The sequence below is a fragment of the Myotis lucifugus genome, unplaced genomic scaffold (assembly GCF_000147115.1).
Source record: "Myotis lucifugus unplaced genomic scaffold, Myoluc2.0 scaffold_197, whole genome shotgun sequence".
Classification (NCBI taxonomy): Eukaryota; Metazoa; Chordata; class Mammalia; order Chiroptera; family Vespertilionidae; genus Myotis; species Myotis lucifugus.
In genome coordinates, this window is record NW_005871245.1 from 1,883,551 (window position 1) to 1,894,128 (window position 10,578).

The window sequence follows — 10,578 nt, forward strand, 5'->3', positions numbered from 1 at the left end:
AACAGCTAGCGGCCCGGACCCCCATGTGGGCCTGCATGCACGTGCCTGTGTGCAAGTGCCTGTGTACACAAAGGTCTCAGCACGTAGGGAGCTGGGCTATGGGGGCTGGAGGGCTCCAGGTTCCAGAGGAGAATCTGACAGACAGACTTGCCGCAGCCCCCAGCCCCGGGAGCCTGTTTTCCTGCCTGCAGAAGCTGTGAGCCCGTGAACTCATCTTATATTAATAGCTGCTGTCTCCTCACTTATTGCAGGGAGAAGCGGTCATGGCCCCAGCAGGGGCTCAGCACTCAGGCTGTCCCCACCCTGGGAGGAAGGGGAGAGATGGGCCCCACCTCCAGGCAAGGGCCCACCCCAGCAGGAAGGCATGGCTCTGGGCCCCAACCCTTGCTTCCCCCAGTCCAGGGGGCCCAACTCACCCTCCCAGACCTCTGTAGCTGGGTGGGGTTGGAAAACTGGCAGAGGCAGACAGGCTGGAAGTCTTGGCTACCCACCCCCAACACACATACACACACACACACACACACACACACACACACACACACACAGGCATGCGGTCTTGAGCAGCCCCAGGCTGCGCACCAGATGAGTCTGAGGCTGAAAGAGACATAGAAGGCTTCAGTTTGAGAGGCAGACATGTCCCTTCTCTCAGGGACCCTCAGCTGGAGGGGGAACACACAGCCTTGCCTCCAGGAGCCCCCATTCCCACAAGGAAGGCGAGAAGTGCAGCAAGGTGTGTTGTATGAAGCACGTCACAGTTACAGGGCTTAGCCAGGGAGGCTTCCTGGAGGTGGGTGCACGGGGAGATCCTGAGATGCATCTGAAGAATCTGAGGAGAGAGGAGCCATCACGTGGGCACACAGGCTTCAGCTGGAGGCAGGTTCCGACACCCCTCAGGGTGGGCCCAGGACCCAAGGCAGAGACTCCAGATGCAGGCCCCAGAAATACCTCCTATCTACACACCACACCCAGACAGACGGGGGGTCCATGGGATGGGGGCCCACCACAGGCCTTCCCAGATGGGAGGCTGGCCAGCATTCAGCCCTGCTGAGCCTGCAGCCAGAAGCTGGGACGGGGAAGCCAAGGATCACGCCCGCCCAGGGTGGGATGGGCACTGGTCGCTCTGCTTCTGGGCCTTGGTAGGGGCTTCTGTGGAGCATGGGGGGTCCGTCGGAGGCCCTTCCCCACACCACTCTCCTGTGTGAGTTTGAGCAAATGGCTGTTCCTCTTCGGGCCTCAGACTCCCCAGCTGTACAATGAAGGGTGGGCAGGATGCTCTGAGGGCCCCATCTCCAGGCTTTGGCCCAGGGGGCTGGGAGGTGTGCTAGTCAGAGCTTCCTCTTCAGCCACACCTCACACTGGCTTTTGCCCTTTCCTGGTGAACACACTGTTTCTGGTTCCTAAACCCCTTAACTCAGGGTCTCCTGCACACTTAGTCTTCAAATGCACCCGAGGGTACACGCACATGCTTACCACCACTCCCCTTGGCATAAAAAAGAAGCAATCCCAGCTCCAGAATTTCAAGACCCCACCCAACTACCTCCCAAATGTGGCCACCGGCTCAGAATGAACCCCAACACCAGTCAGGGTCCAGAATGTCCTAGGTCCCAGGCTTGGAAGGAGAGGCGGTGAGAGGCCAGTAGATGGAGCACAAGTCCTAGAAACATGTTCCCTTGGTCCATTCACCAGTCCCCCTCATCCTCAGTTTTCTCATCTGTAAAATGGAGAAGATATTACCTGTGTCCTGGGATGCTTGTTAGGCATAAATGAGGTAACGCATGCAGTACCCTCAGCACAGTGCCTAGCACACAGTATATACCCACGATTAGAATGGGTTGATGCTAAGGAAAGTAACAGCTTTGAGTATATACTTCATGCTAAAGCCCCAAACAAAAGCTAATGTGGGCAGGGATGGAGGGGGGAGGGCATCCTCAACCCAAGAAGCTTCCAGCGTCCTGGTTCCTGTCCCCCAGGGAGGTGGGGTCCTTGTCTGGCAGTACCTGGGTCTGAGCAGAGGGGCCCATCAGATTAGCATCCTGGGGTGGGAGTGTCACCTGCCAGCCACACTCCACCCTGGATCTCCAGCTTCCCATGTCCCCCAACAGGCACCCAGGTGTGGGTTAATCCTCCCATCCCATGGTTTCTCCCGTCAGGCCCCGCTCCATTCCCTCCGCACACAGACAGCAATATTTATTACAAAATCAGTTTTTATTGAGGGTTGGGTCAGGGACAGGAATAGGGAATGCCCTGGGGGCCATACCCAGATTGGCAGAGAGGGTCAGGTGTTGGCTCGCATCCTGCCTCCTCTAGGGCACCTCAAAGTGAGGCCTGGCTCCCAGGCCTCGGCTGTGGCGCTGGACACCAGGCTAGAGTGGAGTTGGGGTTGCCACGTTTTATCCTGGCTGCTTGGCCAGGCTGGTTTTCCCCAAACCGCCACCAGAGGGCAGCAGGCCCCCAGCGCAGAGGAATTCTCGGTTGCTCAGGTGATGGCTTCTTAAAAAAATAAAAAACCAGAGGCTGGTGTGTTCCCCTCACAAACCCCAGAGGGGCGGGCCTGGGGAGAAGGTTCTGGTTTATATGATCTCTTCAATAAAAAATAAGCGAAAATAATAACAAAATACGTGGTTTCTCTTTCTCCCTTCCCCCCCCCTCTAGGAACTGAGGTCAGAAATGGGGGTGTGGGGACCGGGAGTACCCTGGTATGGCCTGGATTTCAAGGTGTTGGTCTCTTTTTCCCCCTTATACCCATAAATAAATTCATAAATAAATAAATACTAGATATTCTCTTTGTGCACACACATATATATAGATAAATCTTTTTCTCTTTCTCCTATCTAGGCAACTGAGTGGCTAAATCTCTGACTCTAGCTCAGAAACTCAAAAGTAAAGTGACATGATCAAGGTCAAGGGAGGGGGGAGCCCAGGGACCTGAAATGGCACTGTGCAGCACCCAGCAGCATTCTGGAGCTCCAAGCCAGCTGGGCTGTGGACTTTTCTGAGTGGAACCCTGACCATCTGAACATTCTAGAACCATGGAGCCAGCTGGGCCCTGCAGAGATCTGAACAGAATCCTGTGAAACACCCCATGTCCTAGAACTCCAGAACTAGCTGGGTCTTGGGGGTATGGAGCTGGGGGTTGGAACAAAACCCTGGAGGACCTCACATTCTGGAATTCTGTAGTGATCAGGGTTGAAGGGTCGGTCACCAGTATGCGACTAGACATCACTGGGGGAACGGGACCGGAAGGGAATCTTGGAAGAGGAGCAGCAGCAGCAGATGGCCCACAGTACCTTCTGCACATCCTGGTTGCGGAAGGGCATAGATGATGGGGTTGATCATGGAGTTATAGGTGGCAGGGAGCAGGGTGAGATAGGTGTAGAGAGATGGGGAGTGGGCATCGCCCAGCAGGCAGTAGACGGTGAAGGGCAGCCAGCAGGCGGCAAAGGTGCCAAGCACCACGGCCAGTGTGGCAATGCCCTTGCGGGTGGCCACATAGTGGGAGGCAGGCAGCAGGTGCCGCTGAAGGGCAATCTGCTGGGCATGGCGGCAGACGATGCGGCAGATCTGGGCATAGAGCTGCAGCATGATGCCAAACACCATGAAGAAGGCAACGGCCAGGACCACCAGATGGTTCTTGGAGAGCGGGTATACCACGCCGCACATGGTTGGGGTATCCAAGCAGTTCCAAGCCAGCACAGGCAGCAGCCCCATGCCCAGCGCACCCCCCCACACGAGGGCCAGCATCACATAGGTCCGAGTCATCGTTGTCTCTGAGTAGTAGGTGAGGGCGTTGTACAGAGAAAGGTAGCGATCTACAGTGATGGCCAGTAGGCTGCCAATGCTGGCGGTAAAGGCCATCGCCAGGACGCCAACCAGCACCAGGCTCATCTCAGCTGAGCCAATGCAGAAGACAGCAGCAAAGTGCAGGACCAGTCCCAGGCCTGCCAGCAGGTCTGCGATGGCGAGGCTGCCCACGAGCAGGAACATGGGGGCACGGAAGGCGGGAGTGCCCACGATGATGGCCACCACCAGCGCGTTCTCGCAGGACACCAGGGTGCCTGAGATGCACAGCACCACATCCCACGCCCTGGGTGAGGGCAACGGTGCGGCTGGGCCTGTGGGCCCCTCTGCTAATCCCATGCTGCTCACGTTCATGTTGCCTGGGCCAGCGGAGAGCCACGCCAGCGGGCTGCCTGCACCCCACATCTTGGTACCTGTAGGAGAAAGGCCCTGTGAGAAATTGGCAGGGTTAGGTGCTGGGTAGGGGGGTCTACAGGAGCTGAGGTGCCTCTCTGGATACTTGGTGGGCGTCTCTCCACAAGATGCTTAGCTGGTCCCAGTGTCTTGTCCCCACATTCATGCCCCAGGATTCCTTCCAGGATACCCGAGTCCCCTCCCGTGTCCCCAGGCCAGCACAGGTCTCTTTTCCTGGGGATTCCTGTCCTAGTATCTTCATCTCCCTTCCAACTCCCTGGGTCCTGCAGGCCTCTTCCTTCCACGTGTGTGACTAGAGCTCAAGCAGCTGAAGGACTACCACAAGTAGAGGGAGCTTGTAAGATCCCGGAGATGCTGGGGAAGGCAGCACTGGGGGAGGGAAACACATCTCAAGACTGAAGGCAGCTCTGCTCCCTCCCCATCAGGGAGGATGACACTCAGTTTCTGAGGCTCTCCAGACCCCTCAAGATTCTCAGAACAGCCAGCCCCAGGCCCCGCCCCTAGGGAGTGCGGTGACGCTCTCGCCAGCCCCCACCCTGCACTGCTAGGGTGACAACACCTGGGAACTCAGCTCTACCAGCACACATACCCGCCCAGATTTCTGCCCAGGCCGGACCCTTCTTTCTGGGTCTTTGGAACAGACACCCCCTGCTGGAAGCCCGATTCCTGAGGCAGACCCCTCCGGCCCAGACACCTGGACCTTGGGCCCGACTCCGCCTCCTGCCCGGAAGTCTGGATCCCTAAGTCAGACACCGCCTCCTTCCCAGACTCCTAGGTCCTGTCCAGCCGCCTCCTGCCAGCCCAACCTCGGATGACCATCTGTTCCCCAGGGCCTCGGGTCCTTGTAGGAGTGCTCACCCCCCGCCGGGGCACCGTGTGATGGCGCTCAGCACCCGGTCACTGGGTCCCACCTGCTAGCCCAGAATCTGGGTTCCAGGTCTTGACCTCCGACCCTGGCCCGCTGCTGGGAGCCTGACAGCCGCCCCAGCGCCCCAGCATCCTGCGTGCCCTCCCGGACGCCTGGTGACCGCGGCGGGGACCGATACTCACCTCTCGGGTCCAGGCGTGGCCGGGCCGCGCAGGAAGGTTCCAGTCGGGTCTGGGCAGCGCAGGGTGTGAGCCGACCACGGGACCACGACAAGCCCCCCGCAGCCGCGGGAGCAGCGGCGTGAGTCACCCCGCCCCGCCCCGCCCCCGGCCACCGGTTTGGTGACGTCAGCGGCTCGGCGAACCAATGGGCGCGTCGCGCTCGGGCGCAGAGCGCGTCGCGAGGCATATTAATGAGGCCTCGCACGCCCGCTCCCCCATTCATAAAAAGCGCCGTGGCCGCGGCCCCGCCCCCCCGGCTTGGCCCGCGCTGCCCTTGACGCGGCGCCCTCTGCGGGCCGGGGGTTTGGGGGCGCAGGTGGGAGAGCCTTGGAAACGTATCAGAGGGGCTGGGGGGGGGGGGCTGCGGAAAGGGTTCCGGATAGTTCGGGGCGTGATGGGACCCTCAGGTGGCAGAGGAAGTCTGACGAAATCCAGGTGGTGGGGACCGAGTGATGGGTCTCATGGCCTCCCGGGTGAGGTGACGGAGACAGGAGCGCGAGGGAGCCTCGCGGGGAGGTGGGTGGCAGTGACGGTATGAGCGTGGGGACAGGATCTTGGGGGATGGAGGCTGAGGATGCTGACGTCGAGGGAAGCCTCCAGGGCAACCATACAGTGTGGGGATGACTGTGGCATGAGGGGGTGCAGAGATCCCAGGGTGGCAGCGGCAGCGGCCAGGGAGGATGGAGTGTCCAGGGGACGGAACTTCGGGTCACCATGACCCGGACACGGGTGCTGAGTACTGAGGTGACAAAGCTACTTCAGTGAGGAGGGCTGTGGGGTCCTCCGGTGACGAGAGCAGGTGGCTGTGGCAGGGGCCCGGGGTGAGGGACAGGGTAGAGGGTCTGGGCTGACGGTGATCAGGCAGGAAGTTGCTTCCGGGGCAGGTCTTCATGATGCTGAGGCTGGGGTAAGAGGCTGGGCGACCTCACTCGTGCCGGCTCGACAGCACCCTCACAGCACAGGAGGGCTGAGTCTAGCACGATTTCAAAACCTGAATTATTTATTCAAGAATCTGGAAAGCCAGCAGCATAGTGTGTACGTGGGGGAGTAAGGGGGGGGGGGGGCTTCCCCGAAGCAGCTGGAGAGAGGGATCCAGGAAGAACTTGGAAGCAGAAAACCTGGCGGCTCAGTCCCAGCACAGGCCCCTCTCCACCGCCCATCTCGGGCATCCTGGCCGGGGGCATGGAGAAGGAGCCCCATCCTCCCCAACGCTGTCTGTCCTTAGTCCCAGATTTCTCCAGATGAACAACTATGGCCAGTCCTGGGGGAGAGCAGTTGTCTCTAGCTTTGATCCTCATTGGAATCATCCAGGCCCCACTGAATGGAGGAGGAGGGAGGAATCAGGTTAGGGCTTGAGGATACCAGAGAGACCCAGATCCCAGGCCCCACTGGACTTCTCCCACAACCCCGCACCACTGCAGTTCCCACAGTTACTGTGGGAAAGGAGGGAGGAGGGGGTAGGCCCGTGGCAGGCTACATGGGAAGAGGAGAGGGCTGGGCTAGGAAAGATAACCACTCCGGTTGGATACAGTGAGTTTAGGGTGCTTAGCAGATGGAGGTGGTCAGGAGGGTAGGCTGGACTCAAGCCCCCAAGCCTCCATTTCCTAGCTGTGTGACTTTGGATGAGCTGCTTAGACTCTTTCTGTCTGTTTTCTCGTCAATAGATAGGGATAAAGTTAGTATCTACCTCGTAGGATTGTTGGGAAGGGCCTGGCACGTTGCCAGCACTGGCTGTGTGGGCTACCAAGGGTATCTCTGGCAGGAGGACTCCCAGGAGGAATGCAGGCAGTGACTGAGGTCGAGGGGTAGGTGACACCACCTAGGGGAGGAAGCAGAGAGTGAGGAGCCTCGGGGAACCCCGCCGTTAAGGGCACAGACTGTGGATGAACATATTCCTGTTCCTGGGCCTTTGCACTGGCTGTTCCCTCTGCCTAGAACCCTTCACTTCATTCAGGTCTCTGCACCCAGGTCACTCCTTCCGCAGCAGGCTCCCCGACCTCTGTCCTGGACTAGCACTCTCCCACAGTGCCTGGCATGTAGTCGATGCTCAACAAATATCTTGTTGACTGGATAATTAAACTAAAAAGCAACATCTAGAAAAAGAGAAGAAAAACAGAGAGTAGTAATGCCCACGGTGTCAAGGAAGGTGGGGTGTCAGAGAGAGAGAACTAGGGGCATCACTACCCCAGGACTCAGGTTTCCACTTCCTCCCCCATCAGAGCTGGGTCCCAACAGCTGTCCAGCTGGTCTCAGAGAATGGTGAAAGGTGCTGGGAGGTTGGCAAGAAAGGTGTGTGTTATAGACTCTCTTCTGCTATTCTGAGTGGCAGTGGTTGTTGTTGTTTATTCATAGTTTACTAATTAGCTCGTGAAAAATCTGCACAATCCACTGATTAAGTCATTGCAGAATCTTTACTCCTTCTTTTTGCACCAGTATTGGCCTTTCCTGTAGCCCTGATCTTCATTCTGTTCTTGCATTCCATTCGCTGTTTCCTTGGGGTATTTTTCTTCTGTAGGTCGTGTCTTGCAAGCTTGTGTTTGGGTTCATCTTTCTTTACATTCAAGGAATCACAAATAATGTCAAAGCCAGTTGTTTTACCACCACCAGAGTGGGTTCTGATCCAAATATAAGATGAAATCTGGCTCGTTTGTCCCAAATTTCTGTCTTAGCTGCCACTGCCTCCCCAGGGGGAAGGACATCAATGACTATGTAGTTGATTAGCCAGTACTTCCTGATCCAGGGAGTCACTGTGTCATTCATGGGAGAGGTTGAGCCTCAGGCAGTCAGGGAGGATAAGAGTGCAGTGATATTTCTAACCCTGAGATCCAAGAGACTCAAATGAATCCCTTTCATGCTCCAAAACTGCCACCATGCCAACAGGCTAACAGAGGCCATCAATGCCAACCAGGTCTCTCTTCTCCAAAGATCTGCCGTCTGGACGGAGAGGCAGCCCTTCTTTCTCCCTCCTCCTCAGCTCTAGCTCCTTGCTTCTCCCCACCATCGACGCCTCTCCAATCCTTCCCACCTACCAGGTACCAAACCAGACCCCAGTGCTTACAACAACCTTGCCTCCCAATTTCATAGGTGAAGCCCATAGAAGCAGAAGGTCTTGCCCCAAATCACAAGTAAGTGACAGAGCTGGGGTCTGAAGCCAGGGCTGTCTGTAACCAAGTCCAGTGTGCCTTCCCTTGCTAGCCTAGGCCACCATCTCCCCAGAAGTGACATTTGACCAGGAATGGCAACACCTGAAGTTCCCCAGGTGACCACCAGATGGCTGTGAGCCCTCAGTTCCAGGTGAGACTTCTTTACTGTGGGTGGAGGCTCTCAAGGGAGGTTTGTGTGAGACCCAGATAAGATCCACATAAACTCCTTGGCCAAGCACAGAGAACCTGGGCATCGCCACTGCAAGCATTCTTAGCACAGACCATTCATTCACTGACAGCTCCCTGGGCTTGGGTTAGAGATGATCTGGTCACATCCTGCATTTTCAACATTCAAGAAGTATTTATTGAGCATCTGCTATTTGCCAGGCATTGTTCTAGGCACAGAGGACACAGCAATAAACAAAAATTCCTGCCTTCTTCTTGGAGCTTCCAGTCTAATGGGGAGAGACGGACAATCACAAACAGATACTTAATATGATATCGAGTAGGGACCCCTCGAGGGTCCCACAGACCAGTGGGACAGACAAATATGTACACAAAAAATCACACACGACAGACACAGTATGGTTATTTCATAAACACCTATTTAGCCCTATGTGTGCTGGGAATTAACTATGGAAGAAGATAGACTTTTTTTTTTAATCCTCACCCAAGAATATTTTTTTCCATTGACTTTTAAGGAGAGAGGGAAAGACAGAAAGAAACACCAATGTGAGAGAAACACATTGACTGGTTGCCTCCTGCACAAGCCCCAACCAGGGCCAGGGCTGGGGAGGAGCCTGCAACCAAGGTAAGTGCCCTTGATCAGAATCGAACCCGAGACCCTTTGGTCCGCAGGCCAGCGCTCTATCCACTGAGCCAAACCGGCTAGGGCAGAAGACAGACATTTTTCATGCCTTCATGGAACTTACTAGTACAGCCTGGGGAAGAAATGAGTAATCTGATTTATGTTCTGAAGGAAAAAGGAGGTGTCATGATGTAGAATAACCAGGAGCCCTCTTTTAAGTAGGGAGACCACGGAGTGAGTCCTTTGAAGAGAGAATAGAAGAGTTTCAAGGAGCAAGCACAGCAAGTGCAAAGTCTCTGAGGAGGAACAGAGTTGAGGAATAGAGAGGAGGCGAATGAGCTGAGGGGTAGGAACTGAGCTCAGGGAGGTGGGTGGGGTTAGGGGCTGAGGGTAGGGAGGGGAAGATCATGTAAATCATGGGGGTCATTGGTGGGCTGAAGCAGAGAGGGATATGATTTGACTTTCATGTTCCAAGGATTGCTCTGCCTGCTAGGTGGGAAACAGACTGGAGTGGGGGAGCAGAAGCAGGAGCCCTACTAGGAGGCCTGCAGTCACCCAGCAAGAGATGGTGAGGAGGGGAGTGCTCTGGTGCAGGAAAGCAGATGGATTCAGCTCTACCAGCTAGATGAGTGCTGCAGCAGCTCAGCCTAGCTCTGAGGCAGTGACACAGGGCTTCCTGCAGGAGGTGGCCCTTTAGTGGTGTCATGAAGGATTAGCTTGCCAGGCAGATGGAGTCAGGAGAGAAAGAGGACTCTCCAGGACAGAACAGCTATAGGATAAAGGCGAGGAGGCATAAGAGGCAAGGAGTGTTGGGGGAGGGGCTAGTCTATTTTCTTGGGGGAGAGGAAGGTGTTGGGGTAAGCCCAAGACATGCTGGAGAGACTTATAGAGCCAGGAATTAAAGGGTGGTGGAGGCCAAGCCATGATTAACTGGAAGAGACATGGTCACATCCATGGTTTCAATAGAGCCCTGCACTGTGAGGGCCAACTTGGGGACGGGCCCGGAGGCTGAGGCAGTGAGGCCAGCAAAGAGAAAGTGAGGGAATAGGATCAAGGAGATATGTAGAGGCAGGGGGTGAGGATGAGACCATGGTTTCCACTCGGGTGACAGGGGATAAAGGGACCCTCCTTGGTGGGGAAGAGGGACCAGATGGTTTCAGGGGCCTGAGGCCCACTCAGGTGGAGGTGCCCAGGAAACAGATGGACCCAGAGGAGGCATAGCAGGGGGGAAAGCAGCCTCTGGCCATTGGGTCCTGGCCTACATCCTGACACACACACACACACACACACACACACACACACACACACACGCCACTGTAATCGTGT

General features: G+C 56.4%; 1 protein-coding gene across 1 annotated transcript; it reads right to left on the minus strand.

The window, feature by feature from the left end:
• Window positions 1-2,186: 2,186 nt before the first annotated feature.
• GPR3 (G protein-coupled receptor 3) lies at window positions 2,187-5,338 on the minus strand. Its single transcript, XM_006097284.2, has 2 exons — window positions 5,263-5,338; window positions 2,187-4,211 (listed from the first exon to the last, which is right to left on the minus strand). Exon 2 carries the CDS (start codon window positions 4,201-4,203, stop codon window positions 3,220-3,222), a length of 984 nt encoding a protein of 327 aa, XP_006097346.2. The 5' UTR covers window positions 4,204-4,211; window positions 5,263-5,338; the 3' UTR covers window positions 2,187-3,219.
• Window positions 5,339-10,578: the final 5,240 nt, after the last annotated feature.

Coding starts and splice junctions, on each gene's coding strand:
- GPR3 (XM_006097284.2), bottom strand. CDS start 4,203: ATGTGGGGTGCAGGCAGCCCGCTGGCGTGGCTCTCCGCTGGCCCAGGC.